The sequence below is a fragment of the Ischnura elegans genome, chromosome 11, assembly GCF_921293095.1.
Source record: "Ischnura elegans chromosome 11, ioIscEleg1.1, whole genome shotgun sequence".
NCBI lineage: Eukaryota > Metazoa > Arthropoda > Insecta > Odonata > Coenagrionidae > Ischnura > Ischnura elegans.
Window position 1 is genome coordinate 71,674,082 of NC_060256.1, and position 21,304 is coordinate 71,695,385.

General features: G+C 37.8%; 1 protein-coding gene across 2 annotated transcripts in view; it reads left to right on the forward strand.

Annotated features, from left to right (window-relative positions):
• LOC124168491 (sodium/potassium-transporting ATPase subunit alpha) overlaps window positions 1-21,304 on the forward strand; it is a 357,715-nt gene that overhangs the window by 30,445 nt on the left and 305,966 nt on the right. Inside the window, exon 1 of one of the 2 annotated variants that reach the window (XM_046546804.1) lies at window positions 1,934-2,003. The exons of the other annotated variant lie outside the window; for it this stretch is intronic. Within the exon in view, the coding sequence (XP_046402760.1) occupies window positions 1,974-2,003 (30 nt within the window). The 5' untranslated portion in view covers window positions 1,934-1,973. Of the gene's footprint in view, window positions 1-1,933; window positions 2,004-21,304 lie in introns of those variants that run through there. 2 annotated transcript variants of the gene reach the window in all.

The window sequence follows — 21,304 nt, forward strand, 5'->3', positions numbered from 1 at the left end:
TGCGACATTACAAAAAATCATAGATCGTTCTAAAATTTGAGGCTTTGAGACCTGTTGCTATGATGAAGTTTTTACATAAAATTCTTACTAATCATTAAAATTTCAACTTCACTGCTGTATTTATTATTGAATTATGCTCATATAAATACACTTACCATACTTGTAGCAGAGGTTGAGCAGTTCTCACAAATAAAAATTTAAGAGCACAGAAACACGTGTGGTTGCACAAACAAAAGAAAACCACTAGTGCCGATCCAAGTAGAGAACAATTGAAATGCTTGGAATATTTGATTCATAGTTTGATGCTGCAGCCTAGTGGAGACTGCTGGAATCATCTGGAAAACTTATTTCCTTTATGTACCAGAGTACGTTGTACTTATATCTTATTGTTAGTCAGGGGCGGATACAGAAAACACTCAAGGGGGGGGCGCAAAAGATATATTGAGTTGCCTTTACTTTTTATCGCGATATCGCAATAAAAAATAATCAAGTCACAGGCAGAGTAAAATAAAATTTTAATTAATGTAATTATACACATATATAAGACAATGCCATCTTATGATATAAAAAAGTCACAATCGTGGTTCTGCCATGTTTGCCAATACGGCCGGACCCGCAAGGGAGGGGCGCGCGCCCCCCATCTGTATCCGCCACTGTTGTTAGTTTGGGCCAAAGAAGGACTCCAGGGCCGAAGAAATCCGCTATTGCGGTACTTGTTCGAGGTAATAAAACTTCCATTTATGTTAACAAGCAGATTTTGCATTGAGTGTTCATTTTTTGATCTGTGACGGCGGATCTATAAGCGTACTTAGAAATAAAGAAAAACCAGGAATGCCTCATGCGTGTAGCCTCATTAAGTTACCATGGAAATGACTGGTTCCACCACTCATCGGCTACTGGTTTCATTTTCATAGCTTTCTCGAAATTAGTGCTTTTATGATTTATTGGCAAAAAGAAGGAACTGAATTTAAATTCGTCTATCTTCGTTGCTAATATTAAACTAGTCCTGAAATACATTTTATATATTTAAAAATAATGTCTAGTGTGTGGGATACAAGCACTTAAAACGCTCATGTTTATCAGCATAGTTATAATGGCTCAACTAAGGTGTCAGAGCCGACAACCTTATGCAGGGATATCTGTCAATTCTGTCATTGAAGGCAAAATGTTTCAGATAAATATGTATTGCTCTGGATACCTTTGAGAATATTAATTCCTTCATAATGGGAAATGATTCAATTGATGCATAGTATTTTGATTATGGAGCAATGTATTCATGCATCTACTTTGCTCTACGGGAAGACGCCAATAGCACTAACTTGAAAAGTAAAAGGGGACTATTTCGTGCCTTTAATGATTTTTTTTACTATACCTTTAATGATTTATATGTCGAATGCATATGATTGCTCTCACGTTTGCCTTCTCCGTGTTCCGATCTGCCCTGAAAAACGCTCTCCCCACTCTTAATTATGTGACGTTTTGACAAGATCGATGTTACTGAAATCAAATTCTGCGATTCCCGTAATTTTAATCCGTGAAAGAATTTTTGGTTCCTGTTGTCGTCATAGGTAGGAATTATCCTTAACAAGACATTATGAATGCAATTGCACCGCAGAGAAATCATTTTGAGTAGAAGTCAACGCGTAGGTATTGAGGAGAAATTAATTTCTTGCAATGCAAGTCCACGGTTAACTACGGCATGGGTTGCGCAGTCGTGGTCGAGGCGTCTGCTAGTAGGAGTCAACTGAGGAGTTAAAACGTATTTAAAGTCTTCTAATTCTGAATTATAGCATAAAGAGATCACTTAAAACTAGTATAAATATATAAAATACTATAATGTTACTTTATCTAGCGCCTGCAGACGTCCACTGGTTCTAAAGTATCGCTTAAAACGTTAACTTGACTAAATCACACGCAGTGTCCTCTGACGTCAAAGCAAGTGAATACGTATCTGGTCTTCTGGCTGGTTGAAGATGGCGTTAGCAGACAAGGCTATGGCCGAGGTGAGTTTTAAAATTCTTTTATTTATTCTATCCGAAGTATTATCGGTCAGGTGATGGCAGAATCGCTGTTCTTGGAACTCTCGTATTGTGGAGCATACTCCTCTCGGCGAGGCACGACGGCGCAGGCCGGAGAGTTGGTGCGAAATCAGTCGATACCCTGGCACTCCCCCTGTACCCTGCTCCTTCGGCCTTACCTTAAAGGTCACTTTTAAAAATAGAGTTAATGATACAGTGGTGCTGTTGATTACTCAAAGGTGTTTTTCAGCTACAGCCGAGTTTTTGACACTTCACTATTATGTGTTAATAATTAAATGAATCTCCGACCGTAGGGTGTGTAAGGGAAGCTATTTTAGCGTGCGATTAATTAGTATAAGGATGTTTTGTCGTTAACAATCTTAATTGATACATCATAGGTACTATTATTGAAATGGAGTACTGCGTGCAGTGTCGCATCGTGATGCACTGTGACATACCGCTTAGCACCCGGGTTTCATGCGTATGAAATCCCGCCCATTTTTTGTGCTCGATCAATGACACAAATTGTATGAATCAATTGTGTTGACCTTCGCTCCTTTCACGACGTCGTCTTAAGGGTTAATTATGCATTTTATGATTTCTATTTGTAATCTCTACAAACCGTGAGCAATATTTGTGATTAATAAACTATTTTGTGACTAATAAACATTTGTGATACTGGCCGTGAACATATTTTGTGCGCTTTGCAGTCTTTCTTTGTTTTGGGAGAACTTCTGCTGATGTTTCTATTCCTCTCCTCTGCTGCGTGAAGATGAAGTATTTCTTGGATATAAAGGTTTCCGAATTCCTTTCAAAATGCAAGAGATGCATTTAAGATAATTTTTGCCTATGGTATACCTAATTATCTACTTTAAAGAAGCTGTTTTCCCCTCAAGACATTTAACTCTTCATTATTGCCCCTAGGATCGTGTTGTGCTCGATGTGTTACATTCTCGTTAGCATTTATAATATTGTTCAGTAAGAAGTGCTACTGACTTTATGTAATGGTATGGTTTTTTAAGCATAATTTTTCAGGATTCCATTTTCATTGCTATAATTTTTAGCTCTCGGTGACTTTCTAGGTTTATGTAACTCTTATCTGACAAATGATCTAATGGTTTCTCTTATTCAATCCTTGTTACAAACGTGTTTTAAATTACTTTTTTATATCTCTTCATGTTGTATGCACTTTGACCGGTGATGTTGCTACCTTTTCGATGCGTTCTGGCCTGTAAATTTCCACTCTGTGTCAAAGATGAACATCCAAGGGAATTGTTTCGCTCTCATGAGCTGCACAGGGCTGGATATTGTCTTTCAAATGTATAGTTATGTATTTTCTACCCTGCCGTGCATGTTCTTGTAGAATTTGTGCTACCTTGATACAATAATGAGGTAAACGTATTCAAACAAAACTGGGTCAATAAGGCATTCAGTCATTTGGCTGTTACATGAAGTAATCCCTTTGTTTTTGTTACGAATTTACTTTCGCCTATTTTAATTTTCTCATATTCCTACCACTAAAGGAGACCATTGGTGCTCGTCACCATTTTCTAGATGTCGACTGCAAAGGAGACAACAAGTATAGTGATAAAATTTGGTGATTTGGTTAAAATGTAAGGCAGGAAACGCTATGACAGAGATGATATCTCAGTTCATCTGGATTGATTATCGTGCATTATAACAACCGAAAGCTAAGATTCTAACTAAAGATGTATTTGAGAATAGTTAGCTATATTTGATTAATTGTTTGTGGAATTACTGTGTGAGTTGTACACAGGTTTATGAAACGGGTAATTGCATGCCCCTTGTTGGTTTGAGGCTAACTCTTGATATAAGCAGCATAAAAATCTTTTCGTGACTGCTTAAATGACAGTTATGGCATCCTATTAGTACTTATTTTTTGTTATTCCGAATAGCAACTGTTTTTTTTTTTTAAATATAAACAAATTATGGTTTGGTTAAAGTGTATCATCAAACATTTTTTGGCATCTGGATTAATAGAACTCTTGTTTTTTGGCTACTGTTTATATGAGACAAATGAATACTATAGATGTCTTTAATATAGCTACCAGTTAGTATTGCTGCTGGAATATGACCTGAATATCGTTATTTAAGGGAAATTTCTTCTTTTTATTCTTTCTTTTCCATTGATATTCAAACAAATTGCTGCTGCTTAGTCCACCTTCGCAAAAGCTGTGTAAGGTGAAGAATTCTGTCATCTAGGAGTTGTACTATCCAAAATAGTGGAATTATTTCAAGTTTTATCTTTTATTTTAGGGAAATACTATATTATTTACATCATTATTATTCATGGCATTGATTCATGTTTTTATTTGCTTGGGTAAAACTAAAGTACTTAAGTCCAGAATCAATACAGTGTTTTAATTTAAGAAATAAGATATTAAATATTTTAATTTTAGTGTATAGTTTTTTGCTTGGCACAAAGTTATTCATGTGATTTCTGTAATTTTTTTCTTCCCATCGCATATGGAAATGCAACCTTTAATTTTGAATTAATGAAATTATTTTGATACAGTATCATTTCTTCAGTATCATTTACCAATATCATTTCTTTATCACATCAGTGTCAAGTAATGTATTGCCTTATATAGTCTGCATTCTCTTACCATATTTAAGTTTAGGGTTGATAAAAAAGAATTTATTACATTGTCTGAAAGTTAATCCAATGATGCTAGTGGTCATCATCCAGGTCATGCCTGAGGGGCATAAAATTTGGTTGGTTTTTGTGTCTTGTCATTGTGTGCTTCATGGTGATGACACTGTCTCTCCTCTTTGTCTGTAGAAGTTCTTAAGGTTGCCATGATTATAATATAACACAAGGAAGACTCTAAAACCCCTGTTTCATGTCCCTGTTTCTAGCCCAGACAGTTTATTAGAATGCCAAGAAATACTTCTTTAGAGAGAGAGAGACCATAATCCTAGATTAGGAATGCCTTTGACAGGGAAAGCTGACTAATTCACAGGTGCGGTGAACAGTTTCATGATAGCTTTATGCAGTTGCCGGCTTGAATTATGCCATCATCTGATTCCCAATCTACAGTGTAGGCTAAGTCAACGCCTTCTGGGTGGCTTGTATTGCTCCATAATCAACTGTAAAGGCTTACTTATTATTCATGGCCAGTGCTTGATATATAATTTTCTGTATCATACATGTAATAAATTTTTTTACTAAGTTCAAATCGAAGAAAATTATATTGTTCATATTTTTTTATTTAATGGTGCTTCAAAACTTCTTGGCTTTATGTCGCCAAGTCACATTTAATTTGTTGCTCACCTACAATCACATCAATAAAGGCTATTTGAATTTTACTCTTCTGCCATAATTTGCTATTTCAGAACTTCCCTCTCAGTTAGAGCCATTGTGCACAGTGGTAAAGTTAGGTATATTTATTTTGTTCCAGTTTTTAGTAGGTCTTCATAGATGAGATACATTGAGATATGGTTTAAGAATTCCCTTGCATTAATTTCTATTTTCTTTTCATTAGTATCTATTCCAAACAGAAATGAATGTAGCTATTTGAATGACCTCATCCTTGATTCAGATGGTTCCGGTTTGGAATATTTTTCTTCTTTTCGATGGGGTTGCTAAACTATTGCTAAAGGAATTGATGAGTCAAGTTACTTACGTTCATACGATCCCTTTAGAACACCGAACAAGTTTCACCTGGCAAAGGGGTACATTGAGTGGGGGTTCAGATGGCAGAGGTACACTTAAGACTGTATCTGCCAAGCATCTTGGGGTGTTTGAACCCTTCTACTCTTTCCTCTCCTCCCCCGCTGCTTGCTATGGCCATGATCCCTGGTGCTTTGGGCAGGGTTTATAAGGGACAGGGACTACATTTAATATTGATTGGACGTAAGAAATTAGAAAGAGGAATTAGGGAAAGGTTTTACTTTTTCGTTGTTCATAATTTTCAGTTGTTCAACTGACATCTTTACTTTGTTATGTAACTCATTTAATCCTAACAATTATGATTTCGTTAAAATTGATTCCTGAAATAGTATTTTAGTCTAAAGTAGTTCTGTGATGTATTTGCTTTCAGTAGTTTAATTTGTCTAGTAGGGTAAAGGATATCAATTTTTTTGAATGAATAACACAATGATTGTATTTAAAAAATGGAAAATGACGGGTCTCTTTATTTTTCAAAGTCATCACAACTAATAGTTTACCAGGTTTATATCACCGAAGGCTTCATGAGGAAATGATGCAACATAGAATCTTAACATTATATCTTTGTGCTATGCAGTGGATGGAAGTTGATGAAAACTTAATGAAGTTGGAGTTTTTTGTGTATGGTCATGAAACTTAATATCTTTTAGAAATGAAATAAGTAATAGGAGAAAATTTCCTTTGCTGCTGATGGGTGTAGTTTTCCTGGGATATTTAAGTGTGGAAGTAAATTTTACTAATGAAATCAGTATCCTATCATTTTAGAGGTTCATCCCTGCAAGTTACGAGGTTTATGATGTCCAAACTAAATTTAAAGCAAGATTTTAATGTTTTCATGTGGCATCAAATCTATTTCTTTTTATCATTTTCTTTTTTATCCTACTAGTTATTGGTGCAGCACAGATCATATATTTTTGTGTGCTGTTGATTACATTGACAGCTAAGGGTGACCCCCCACTTGTATATATGAGTTATTAGCTCAGCATAAGTTTATCATCCAACTCTAATCCTCTGTGAAATGATTAAGGCTCTCAATTTTTTGGCATTAAGGAGTAGCTGAAGAAGTAGGTGATGGATCAAAAACAGAATAATATGAGTATTTTTTCAAGCACTATCACAATTGGCGATAAAACAAAATCGGGCAGTTTTAAAATGTAAAAGTGTTAAACAAAGTTTAAGCCCAAAGATGATCTCATGTTTCAGTGGCATTAGGTAAGGGAGGTGACAAACTTAAACGTTGAGTGATTTACTATTTTTCGTTGGAATATGAAATTATTGCACTGTGGATCCTTCGTGGATGGTGAATAGAAATATCATTATCATCAGTTTTTTCCAGCAGTTTGTCTTAAGTAATCAATTAACTGTGAATCTTTTAACTTTTTCGGGAAAAAACCTTCTGCTACATTTATTTCCACTTATTTGTTATAAATGAATATCTCTTTTGTTATCCAACCATTGCGTTAGGAATTTGAGATATGCACACACATTCATTAAAATATTCCCCTTATGATGGTAGAATTGCATAGAGTATTGTTTGTGTATCCTAACCTTCCCCCTGCTTCATGATTGGCGGCAATGACACATGACCCTATACACTTAAAAGTTTCATGCACTAGTATGTTTTGTTTGACTAACTAGGAGTACATTCCAGTTCATCAGCAGAAAGCATACTGTTTCTGAAGATTGCTGAATGCCAAAGAGCCGTTTACATAGTTTTTTCCTGTATAATGTAGTCATGCATGTAATATGCCAATGAATCGCAGGACCATGTAAGTATTACAGTGCTGAAATCTGATCCAAATTCCCTTGGTCCACCCTCGTGAGTTGATTTGTGTGTAGCTTCTGCACCATGAGACAAGTAGCCTGAAGACTGGCTAGCAGCACATATCTCTTCTGCTTATATTACTTATTTCATTTTCCTCTTGAAGGACTGGAATTATTGGTATTTGCAGGCTTGTGTACTGCATGCTCTGTATCAGATTCTCCTTGCAACCTCACATCAGTCGGTAGAGGTGTATCATAGAGTTATCACAAATATTTTGAAGGAGATAGTGAATATGTTGTTGCCTCATTGCATGTGTATCATTCATTGCTAGGCAGATTTTATCTTATTACCCTTAAAGTTATCTTCACTATCCCTCAGAGTGCATCCAAAAAGTCCCAGTTTAGTAGCATATTCTATATTCTTTCAGCATTTTCATGGCTGCATTATTCTTGTGATAGCATTTCCCTCTGGTGGTTTTATGATTGTATCTCTCATGACGTATGTACAAGACTGTAAAAGTGGTTATTTATTTTCTTCATACTCATCCTTCATGTTGTACTCTTTACCTTCAGTGTTTCTTGGATGTGAAACAAATGTGTTGTGTGAAATCTTTTTCCCGTTTACCTAGTTGCACTCAACATGAGTCTTCTGCTTAACTCTGCATTTCAGTACTGGATTCAACCATTCTAGTCTTCTTCCCCATTATTTCAAATGGCAATTAGGTATCCCACCTCGTCCACCATGTTGAGCACTTGGTTTGTCCTTTGCATTTTTGTCCATTGTGAACTCATTTGTCTTCATGTAAAATTTACATGTTGATCCTGTCATTGAAGATATATGTTGGCAATATCCATAATGAATCATTATTATTTATAAGTATGGAATTATTTAAGAGCCTTATTCAGAGCTGCCTACAGATGTGGTTTATTGTTTCAATTCCATCTTTGAAATTTGCGCACAGTTTTAAGAAATTTGTTTCAGCTAGCCAACGGTTAGTACTCGCAAAGAGAGGAACCAACTATACAAAGTTTAAATATCACCGAGGTAAATAATACGACAGTGTGACTCCTTTTTAATCACTCAGATAGCTGATAGGTAATGAAGAATTTGAGGTTTAATCGTAGGACATTTCTGATTCAAAAATTTCATTTATTAAAATGATCATCCCTCCTACAAACCCATTCCTACTACACATCAAGAAATCCCGTTTGGTTTGCATCAGGGTCACATCCCTCATTTCCCTCTGACCTACATGGCCATGCTGTCCATCATCATTTGGGCATGATCTCTCGTGAACATTCACACTATTATAGGAAAATGATATTTATTGCTGTGAGGGTTTCATTTCAATAGAATATTTGAACAAATATTCGAATCATGATTCGACCGTTGTAAATAATACTAGTGAGTGAATATTTTAATAAACTTTTAAATAATTCAAGTGATGTTTTCACCCAGCTTAGGACGAGATTTGTGTTTTGCCATTAAGTATTTGATTTAAAGGCGTTTTTAACGTTAAAAGAGTATAAAAAGGGAGTGACCCCTCTAGCGCCGTGTGGGGGAGGGAGGTTGAGCATCCATGCTGTATTGACCAAGTGAAGAATTCTGGGGTCCACAAAAACTATGCCGCTTGCGTGGAAAAATTCACTCATGCCGCCCTGTCCTGGATGAGTTCATTTTCCCCTTGCAAGGACGTTTCTTGACTTCTCCCTCTCCTGCTCCGTCTACTCATCCTCGCGACTCGTCCGTCGTGGTCAAAGCAGTGCCTTTCAGTTAATTGCGTCTCTCTTTTGATTCCTCTCCATTCATCAGTCCTGCGTCAGTATCAAGACGGAAAGAGTCAATCAAGGTCGTGGAATAAGTCGAGCGAGTCTCTGACCCCGTTTAGCTGAACGCGTTTGTTGTCGATTGCCGGCGTTAAGCGTGTGCGCGGAATTATTTTTTCTTTGGGGAAAGAAAAACTGTAATTTGAAACCCTCGAGTTTGATATTATTAAATTTTTAAAGGTACAACATTGGCCTGGTGGTAAGATGAGCATGCGTAGAAAACAATTGTAAACGTTATAAGAAACTCTAGAAACCTCCTTCAACCGATTTTTGAAAATGCGTATCTTTTTCGGGAAGGGCTCAAATATTTTTGTTGGTAGGTCGTTCTAGCTCCGTATGGTCCAGCCCAAGGAGGAGAACTGCTTTACATTTGTTTTTTTGTGATCGGCACTTTATCTTGAACTGGTGATCATTTTTTCCAAAAAAGCTTGGTTTTATAATGTCCTTCCCAAATTCATCCCATGCGTTTTCCTCACTCTCTGTTTTTTACATCCCACATAGCCTTCTCCTCCTCTCCCGTAAACCCAGTTATCTGTAGGTCGGCCGTAGGTACATCTTTTTGTCTTCTCCCAGTTCTTTAGCGATCCTCAGGGTAATGACCGCTCGGTATGGCGGTGCCAAGGAAATTTGGCAAGGTTTGGGCCGGCCCCTTTGGGATTTTCAGTTTTACAGTGAAAGTGGACGGTTAGGGGAGGGAAGGAATTTTAATTATGGAATGAAATTGCGCGGATTCTTTTGAATAGGACTGTTAAAACTTCCTATAAGAAAAACTTCATGTACTTGAGAAGATAAGGTGAATGTAAATTTTGTTTTAAATTGTTGTAAATCTTGTTGAGATTGAGATCTAGTCAAGGTTTCCTCTTGGGTTGCGCCAAAGGTAAATTCCTTAAGGTCACGTTCCCCGAGGTTCAGATCCCGGTTTTTATGTCCCGAGAACCTCGTGGAGAAATACAGGTGGCTCCAGCGAAATAGCTCTCTATAGATCCTGCTATTGAGTCTTTGAAATTTAATCGCCATTAACTTAAAACAGAATGAGCAACTCCTTCCCATTTTTAACGAATCTCTGTTTACCGGAGTAGTATAAATCTATTATTACGTGTATTAATTACGCCACCGTTTTCTCGTATTCCAACCCTGTCTCCCCCATGGATAAAATACGCCACTACGAATGTAAATTTCCCTTGAATACATTTTTTCAGTAATAGAATTTATTTTTATGCGGAACTTCGGGGTGTAAATAGCAATTCACGCACCCTTATTCGTGCCGAACTATGTAGCGTAGTGTTCTCGATTTTGAAGAGTGCTAAGAATTAGCGAAGGCTAAGCGTAGAAGCAGCTACTTTGAGTTAACACGCTTCCCCTCATTTCCCGCCGTAGGTTTTTGGGCACACGCCTCTTCACCCTAATATCAGGCGTTACCGTGAGTGCCTCCGCTTTAAAATAAAATATTTGGGTGTTCAAATCAGTACATTGTTAATTATCCCCGAATCTCACCGGAATCGATATCGGATTAACATTGGCAGAATGTAGGTTCCAAAAGTTGACAGACCTATGTTCGATAACAAAACCTACTTAAGGTTCTAACAACCTTATTATCCTTGCAAATATTCACGATTTGATACTTGGTGAACCAAATTCCTGTTCTGAAATTACTTGAATTAATTTTCTGGAAACGCCGTGGAAAATATTTCAGGATGTACCCTTAGGATTTGGTAAATCTCTTTAGTGTGGCGGGGATATATATTACCGATTTTCGCACAGAAAAACGTAAATGTTCTAGAGGTCAAGAGGTTGTGACTAGGGACAGACAAGTGGACGGATTTTGTGGTCGAATTGATCTTTGACTAACGCTTTGGAACGCTCGTGTTTCTCCCTGCGTGATGAAAAAGACTGCCGAGTAATTTCCCTTAAATTATCGATGGATCGAATTAATTTCGCCGAGTGACTCGCTCGAGTTGCATTAAGGCGTCTCATTTATCGTGAGTGAGCAATGAGTGCATCGACCGTGACCCACATGAGTGAGCTGCGTTGATCTGTTTTGAGACCCAGGCTGTAAAGGTAAACTCGAGCGCTCTTACGTACGTCGCGACGCGTACGACGCGTCGTGCGATACGCGAAAAAGGCCGAGAAAAAGGCATTTTTTAACTTTTGGATTGGGAACCGAATCGTTAATTTTGATCCGACGCGTTCCTTTCGACGATAATGTTCCAAGCTCCTCGCGTGCTCCTTTTCCTTAATAATTTGAAGTTAATTTGTGAAAATCAGAATGTTTTCGCGGTTATATTTTTCCATTAACTACGTATGTGGCCGGGTATAGAAACTTTCACAGTCACCACCTTGCGCCCACGAAGATGATTCCTTAATTTAGCACTACACCAAGTTCTTCTTCCCGCCTAATTGTGTTCCCTTTCACTATTATATTTGTAATTTCCCTGAAATACAAGCTAGAAAATACTCGTGTCGCTTATTCAGTGAGGGTAACTTGCTGGTAATCGAGGGGTACTGGTTCGGTCCTATGTATTTCATTACGAATTTCCCGAACTTTTATTTGGCAGAATCCGAATTGATTACAAAATACACCACCCTCGGTTACTCACTAGCGCCAGCCAACGATGGATCTTAAGTTTAATCTCGGAGATCGAGATAATGATGTCAAATATTTTCTCGGAATGAGTGTATTTCCCCTGTACATGTCGCTCTCAGGACACGTAGGAATTTACAGGGATAGTTATTAATTTTACTTAATATTTATACTTATATATAATAATTAAATATATTTGTACGCGTTAATGTGAATGAATTAATGATGATTATTTGTTTTGTATTAACCACCGGGCGGGTTGCATCGATGTATCGTCGTTCATATGCGATATCGTATACGGAAAGATCGCATTGTCGCAGACCTGTATCCAAATTTTCTTTTAAATACCGTCTCTTGTAATCCTTAAATAATCTGAAATGTGTATATAACACAATAAGGATGAAAATGGTGGTCGTTTTTATCTTTTGGTGTGATAAAATCATTTCCTGTATGGAAGTTACAAGGGAAAAAAAAACATTTTGCCAATATTTCGTCATTAATTGTGAACAGAAGCACATTTTATCCAACTTTATTCAAAATTTACCTTCTTCTTACTTGCCCTTACATTTGATAAAACAAATAATGCACTGTTAAAAAATCTTTGGGACTACGGACCTCCGCTGAAACCAAAACACCGCCTCCCCAAGTGTGCCCTCAACCCTTCCCATATCCCTATCCCCTAATTCCCTGTCCAGTATTATTATGCCATGACTTTTTTAATCTGTAAAACGTAATCAACTAATCTGCCTGCAACATTACTAAACGAAACGCCCAGGAGACAGCTGCAAAGCTGGGAACTGCGGAAAACAACAACGAGAAATATACTTGGACTTGGACCTTCTTATTATTGTGACTTATATATTGTATCGTGGTTTAGAGTTTGTCTTGGATAGAGGAACAATTTTCTATCGATTTTTGTGAATTAAAGTTTCCTTATCTCCTATTATTTAAATAGTGATGCTTATCTTCGAATTTGCGTGTCGGAATCAGAGTTGACTTTCCATTTCACCGATCGAAGAAATTCGAACGGTTAATTTTCCCTCTCAACGCGTGCTTCCCTTCGTTTGTTTCTAGCGCTACTTGAACTCGCCGATAGGTGGCATTGCCGTTCACATTTGTGCTCGAGAGGAGCGCTCGAGCCGGTTAGACGAGCTCGGCGTCGGGCGGCCATCCGCCTGTACGCTGACCGCAGGAAAAGGGGTGAGGAGGTAGTAGCTCCTTGGGCGATTACGCCTTTTGTCCTCTCAACCCCCTCCCTCTTTTCACTCTCTCTCTCCGAGGTGATGTCGCCGTTCTGCCAATGCTCGGGCCGAGCCTCGTGGGAAATCCGCGCGTTTGTCGGGTCGCCCGACCGTTTTCACGGCCTTTTCTCTCCCCCCTTAATAACCTCTCAATATCGCGGTCAGTGGTCGCTCAGGTGTGATTTTGCCTCTCCGTCAGCGTTCTTTTTTTTCGGTTTCTAATTTTATTCGCTATCGCCACTACCTTTTCTAGTTGGAAAAAGACAATCTGATAAATTCTATAATTTTTTCTCTCTCTCCATATTTTTGATAGATCTGGGGTCGCCAACTTTTTTCAATACGGGATATCGTGGAATCGATTAGATTTTACTTGTAGTCACTGTATGTTTAGATTTATAGGCAGGTAAAGCGCTCTGCAACCGCTCTCAGAAGCACGTAGGAAATGCATCCCATCCCAGTTATCCCATTTATGGGATAGAAGTAGCTTATGTCACGCATAGTGTAAGAAAATAATTTCGCTCAGATCCGAAGGGTTGACAGCCCTTGTTGCATATTGATGCATCTTCTCCAATCTTCGTTGCACCTTTTCGGTTGGATCGGGGGAGCATTAAGGTCCAGGTCCTTCGCTGTCGTTTGTTTCACTAAAACACCTGAGCTTGTTGGCCGCGCGCTTATTCTGTCGTAAACGTCTACCGTTGCCAACTTTTTGCCCTTACCGCCCAAGACACTGTCGGTCAACTCTTTCTTTCGCGATGCAAAACCAACTCCATTTTTATCCAGGAATTTACGATCTTAGGATTTGAAGCTTCGATGGTATTTTACGGCTGCTTCATAATAAAAGGTTCTCGATTGATTTCTCTATTATTTTTTATTATATCTGAGCATAGCTAATGATGTCTGCCGTTTAAGAAGTTGAATTTTTCAGAGTTGATTCCGTAGTTCTGTGTGTAGTAATTCAATGATGGTACGAATCACAAATAGACTTATAAAATATGATTTCTTGGGAGTGGAAAATTTCACTTATTTTCATTGATTGCCAAGTATTTTGGATCGAAGGGATTACGTTTACCGTTATGTATGGATAAATGAGGCCTATAAATGCGAAAATCGTGTTCTTCTTACCTCATCGCCTTTCATAATTGGCTAATCGTGGGGGATAAGTGTTCTAAATATTAAAAATTGCACCTTTCATTAGCAATCTTGTTATTCTAAACTTATCATAGTGGACTTATTTGTTTCTATTGGAAGTCACGGAGCCAGTATGATCAAGCCGTTTATGTGAAAAATTCTATGTTTCACTCATACGATTCTCTTGAAAGGGTGCTAGGTATCGGCATTGCACATCTTTTTCTCTCTTTCAGTAGTGGAAGGTAAGTTTTTTTGCTGCAATTTCTTAATTTTCTCACATAATTCCCTCGCCAAAAGCATGACTTGGATATTTATTAACTCTTTCTTTGGCAACCATTGGTCGCCTCCTGAATATTACTTTGTGAAATACTTCCTGCGTTCACTTTAACACTCGCAATGACTCTATCGTGGCTCAATCTCCAGTAATTAACTGCTTAATCTGTGGTTACACACTACATTTATAGACCCATGTTATATACTACTTTCGAAAGATTCCCTATCTCCTTTCGTTGATGCGTATGTGGGAGGAGATTTTGTGTATCAGATTTCAAATATTGGTTTCTTGATAAAAAGAGCTTCTTGATCTGATTATAGAGCGTTGGAATACTGACAGGAGCACTTTGCTTTTGAGTAAACAACTTCCTCTTAAACGGATCTTTGTTTACCTTGTATGATGAAGCATTTGGAGTTGAAAACTTCGTGGTCGCAAACTGATGCGAGTATCAGGGCGAAATATCTTGTTGCTCTGTTAAGAGATTTCCTCATTGTATCTGGCTTGATCCTCACTTTATGTACAATTCTCGTGAAATACCTAAGCGAATGTACTGCATTTACAATACACCAGACCGTTAATATTGTGCGTGGTTTCCTTCCTTCATGGGGAACATTATTCTTCGACAAAATTTTGCTGTGGCTGATGTTGAGTTTCTCACCTTTAGTTTTGAAGCATTTCCTTTTTTTCTTCTTCTCCGCAATAAAAGAAAGATTTCATGACGGCCGATGAAATATATTTTTGGCAAGTCAAAGGATCCTTCTGTTTTCATCGTAATTAGAAACTCCTGTGTTTTGTGGAGATATGGATTTCGGATTATATTAAATTGATGTAAATTTTGCTATTACTCTAATATAATATTATTATATTTTTCTTTAATTATAGCTACCTATCAAATTCTTGTATGTTGAATTCCTTTAGGATTTCACGGATGTTGTGGGGAGCAGGGTTTGTGGCTGATGTATCAGCTATAGCTTAGCGTGGAACATGGGACGTTATGAGTAGTGACAATGGCCATATGGCGTGTATTTGGTGCCGTTGGATTATTGTTGTTTTAAGGTTATTTAATATCATACATAAATGAAGGATAGTTGAAATATTTAATTTCTCGTAATTTCATTTAGCATGAACTGAGCGTGACGCCTTTACCAAGCGAAAAGCTGAGATGATTCGTCAAAAAGGATGTTGTCGACTCTCACAAGTCGGAAACAAGATCCTTATCCTTGTTTTTTTTGTTCGAATTTCAAATGGAAAGGTGGAAGACGCGCAATTTCTCCCGTGCTTTCTCTTCGTATTTTCCGTACCCTCTGTCGATGGGCGTTTTGAAGCGTTGCTTTCGGCAGATGGTGGTCGGCGGGCCTCGTCCTCATAAACCTGTCGCACTCGGGGCAAGGAATTGGCGCCTCCGTGTCGTGTCGAGGCACCAGCCCTTCCCAATGGTCTGGGTGAGGCTTAATTGTTCACGTTTACACGGTTAGATGTACTATCATTTGCAAAAGTCTTGCAACAAATCGAGCGGCGCCACTTTCGCTCCATTGTCGATTTCTGGCCACCATGAAGTTTGAATGATCACTATCTACGTATGAATCTTCATGGTAGCTCGGGAACGACTCACGAACGGGTCATCGTGACACGGGAGTGAGACGTAGGAAATCATTACGATGTTCAGTTGAGTAAACGAGCGTAGATGTTGTTAAGTCGTCGCGGCGTTTGAGATTATTTTTGTACCCGTAGTTGACTGGAGTAGATAATTGAAAATATTTACCCGTTAAAAGAGTGGGTACCTATGACGCCTGGCTTCCAATAGTAAACCCAATAAGGCCGGCTGGGGCGATTTCGCCATTAGGAACAGAAATCAACTCGCTCGTAACCCTTTTTTTTAAGGATTCAACGTCGTTCAGGAGACTTTATATTAAGTTGTTAAAATATTTGTTCGATATAGAAGAATTAATAAATGAAAAAAAATTAACCGGCAATTTTCCGGAAAAAAACACGACTCTGTCGTCTCCACCATATTTAACGTATTATAACGTAATTCTTTACGTAGGTTGAAGCTGATAAAGATAGCTCCATAAGCTTTCTTCTTCATTAATTATCAATTTGTTAATTGGATAAATATATTTACACCGATGGAAATGTTTCTTCGGGAAAAAAATGGAATTTTGATTGCCAAAAAAAATCGCTAGGCCTCATCGTTGCAAGCAGAATGTGTCTCTATTTTTACTGTTTACATATCTAGGAGAGGCTTAAATTTTTACGATAGCACTAACATATTTAGTTATTCCAAGTTATTCCAAGGATTGTACTTAGTAGATCAGCTATAAGTCTCACATTCTGTCCCTTTCCAACAAAATTACTGTATTAAAAAAACACTGATTGTAGAATACTGAAGCCTAAAGTTTAAAAGTAAAATTTTTCACTTAATTTATATCTTTTTCTATCTCTAAGAAAAGTTTCCGTCACTCCTCATTTACGAAACGAAAAAGGGTAAAATTGTTCTGAAAAACTTTACTGGAGAAATTAACTTGGTAGGAGATGGCGACAAGTTGATGACAAATAGGCAGCATACTACATAGACGGACAGCATAATAATAAATATCACTGCAAAATATCAATATATCGCTGCAAAATATCATTCATAATTTTCTTTTTAATCAGATAAAATTGATCTATTTGAGAAATTACGTATATGGAACCTTAGATTATTACGATAGTTCTCATTCCAAAGGTTAATAATGTTGAGCAGTTACGGACCTGTAAAGGAAACCATATAGCACTAGAAATACATTCACCAGTGATTCTGATTGGAGTTCCTTCAAGAAAACGCAATTGATTCGTCCTACCGCGCTAACTACGCATGATTCCCGTCGCACGGTCATTTAAATTAGAAATTGTTGCAAAAGATGCTCAAATTCAACAGCTGGTACCCTCTTAACATAAATTTCAAAAATTTTATAAACTTAAAAATTAAATACGGCTATGCGGAGGATAAAAATTTTCGGCCTCGGGATGGATTTGAACGCGGGCCCCTCCTATCATCAGCCCGAATGTTTATCCACTGAGCTATTTCTAGCTCAAGGTCATTTAGAGATAATTTTGATTATTTCATTTTATTGTAACACTGAGCTCCTTCATGTGCTTCTGCTACGGCTTCTCACTTGAACGAATTTGATCAAAATAATCACTTTCTCGGTATATTAGTCTTTTATTCGTTTATATGATGATAACTTGAGCACGGAGGCTTTCGCATACTCTATGTTTCGGCTGGTTAGTATATACAATAGGAATATAATGATGTTGTCGCCTGCGACTTCGGTATGGTATCGTCTTTTAAAGTTATTATTATATGTTATTATATTTCAAACTCGGTATTTGTATTTCTAATGAAGCAAGCGTATACATTCATTACAAACAGAAATTCTGTTAGGATTTGCTTACGTCCTTCTTACTCGACTTGAAAGGTTTTATGAAATGTGCTGCAGTTCCACTGATGCCTTAAACATAAAACGTATTGCCAACAAACACATTTCCTAATACAATGTAACCTACTTAATGCAAGTAGATAATTCAATTAACAATGCTAAGTAAGTAATCTACATTATCCCGAATTCATCAGTGTATATGTAAATGATTGCATCTAAATAAGATAACTTAATCATCAACGCCATAGCAGCTTAGAGTTATTATTCGCATTCACACTAATTCAGCAGTAGAACATATTATCAAACAATACCTATTGAAATCCGACAATCATTAAAAATGGGACTTTTAGCTGGAATTAAGTTTTCCTCGTCATACTTTGAATAAGTGGAAAGGAATACATCTTTACCGATTGACGGACGTCGGAGAACTCTGTTATTACTTACCCAACGATTAATGCCGATCAGCTTAACTAATTCATATTTTACGTGTTTGCTCAGATATTTATACGATGAAACACTGGGAATTTCAAAGCTGCCTCGTATCATATGTCGTAGATATTATATTAAAACATCAACCCGAGTCGATAGATGTAAACAAAAGTCTGCCATGTTCACAGTGAACGACTCGTGATTTCCAGCTCTCTGAAAAGAGCTGAGATCACTCAAAAAGAGCCAAGCAACCAACTTTTTAAAATCTCTCCGAGGAATTACCTTCGATCTTTCCAACTGCATTAAATGCTACAATGTGTTTGGGGGAATATCATGAACATTAATTTCACTTAAATGGAAGCGGTCAAACCCCGAGACTGAAAAGGATGACAAAATACCTCACCCACCCAATGACCCGTTCTCCATGCATTGAACCATGAAGACTAGTACTGGATTGTTGCATACACCCGAAAACCATACAATTTCCGGGCACAATCTTTGTGGAGCGAAAGTGGCGCCGCTCGATTTGTTGCAAGACTTTTGCAAATGATAGTACGTGAAGTGCGTCGGACGAATGGGCGTGAACTGAGACGCACCATGCGTCTACATCTATGCAATGCCCTGCGAGCCACCTCTAGGGTGTTTGGCAGGGGGTTATCAATTGCCTACATGGTAGAGGACCGCCAAATGCTCACCGCACAGTCATGGAAATATTACGCATGATAGCAAAATATGCGTGCAGATTCATGCAAGGGCAAAACTTGCCTATGTTTAATTATTCCCAAATCCATGCAAGGTTAGAACAATGGAAGAAAATAAAAAACGTAGTGAGCCGTCATAGCGAGTGTCGCCATCAATGCGTCAATTAGTTGAGACACCGTTGCCATCCTTTATGGTACATGAATAGCTCTCCTGAGGTGGTAAAATTCGACCCATATCACTTGTTGGCTCCATTAGTCGGTTTTACTTTTTTTTGCCCACATATTTTTCATGATTCGTCTCACTTCGATTTTCTAAAGCTGACCTAAATTACGTTATCAGCGCTCGCTAAACACTTAGTGGATTAATGTTGTTTTCTCATGGAATTTACATGTTCAGATGGTGCGGTGCTGTGATTATCAGACAAGGAGTGACATTATTTTCCATTTTTTCGGTACCCTGCGCCCAGTATTTCCGTTGACTATGGTTTTAATAGAGGATCAATTCTGGATACATGAAATTACTTGTTTATGCAGTAATTTCCATTATTTGACTATGGTAGTTTAATTTTCTTGGGGAATAACGTCAAAATGAAAGCGTCTGGTAAAGCGTCGGCATGTTTTTTTCGTATCATTTAATGAACTTTAATCGTTGGTATGCATGCACACTGATCTTGCCGTTTCCAAAATATCATTGTAACTTGCATGTACAATTGGTTTATCTCTCTGAAAGGGGAAACTCAAATATTTGCCTCATCATTTCCTCCTTTCAGTGCTATTAATTGCTTTAGCAATAGTCCAGTGTTCTCTTATTAGTTAATTGGTGCAATCGTTTACTCCTCATTGTGGAAAACCTTACCATACGGTCCCGCGAGACCTCGAATGTAAGTGTGATAGCCTACAATATGGAAATGGTTTGTCAGAATGGGATTTATGGCAGGCATACGATGATAAAACTGCGACAATGGATCGTGTGCAAAGTTTTTCCGTGGTTATAATCGTGAAAAGGATAGCAATAATAGTGAGCATCTAAAGGAAAAACAAACACGTACATAATATACGCTCATGATGTATGAGATGAGGTATATATTGCATTCATTCTTTTTCGTTAACGCTTGTGCAGATTCTTCAAAGGATATTTGTGTGGCTTCTATGGGTTATTGAACCTTAGCGAAGAGTCGATAGTCCCGATATCCTAACGAGAAGTCGAACATATGAGAATTCCTTTCAGCCGGTGTTCATAGGACCGAAGTGGCTTTCAACCGTTTTTTACGTAACGTCTAAATACAAAACCCATATGCTTTTCTCTTGATACTGTTTAATCTTCCAATTTCAAATCCAAATCAAGCAGTTTCTCCTACCATAGGTCACACTCGGAGAATTTTTCTTATTGAATCGTGTAATAAAGTGTGGATTCAATATGTTGTTAGTTCGGGTGATATTCAATGTTTCATTTTATTCCGTAATTTTATTCCTTATTCGCACTGTAGGAAAATCTTGTGCCTTCTTTTTATTAACTAAGGATTGGCCTTATGGATAACGCGCTGACCGGCTCGCAGTGGCAGACTGATTACGTATGAAGATAAACTGGATCCGGTCCTACGCTACTTCTTTTGAGAGATCTCGAACCAGAAAAAAATAAACAACGTAGTTCGATGCCCTCCAGTTGCCGACCTTCCTTTCTCATTCCCCTGTGGGTGCGTTTGTACATACCACGAAACGGCTGGTCAAATTTGCCCTCCACGTCTTCTTAATACGTTGAAAATAAACTCAAGGTGTAAGGCAGATTATTTCACCTCAATGCCTTAAGCTGTAATACTCAGTTTTTGTCGTTTTTGTCATGTACAGAGTGGAGAAAAATTCGTCATCATCATTGGTTAAAAATCATAAGATAGTTTGACGATGGTCTCCATTCCTCTCTCCCATCCGCTAACTTTTACATAGCGATGTATTTCTTCTCTTTTACATCCCTTATAACCTGTCCATTTTAAATCATATGTAGCATCTGATGAATTGTTTCCTTTTTTCCATGGTGGTATTCTCAGCTGTAAAGAGATTCTTCTTATTGTAAAAAGCTCTCTACGAATGCGCGATTCTGCTATTTCTTTCTTGCTTCGTCCGTCGTTGGTAATTCGGCTTCCCCTGTAAAAAAATATGTCACATAGCTGACGACAGTAGGAACCAAAATTACCAATGATGTTTGTGTTGAAAACGCCCATTTTTGAACTACAGAA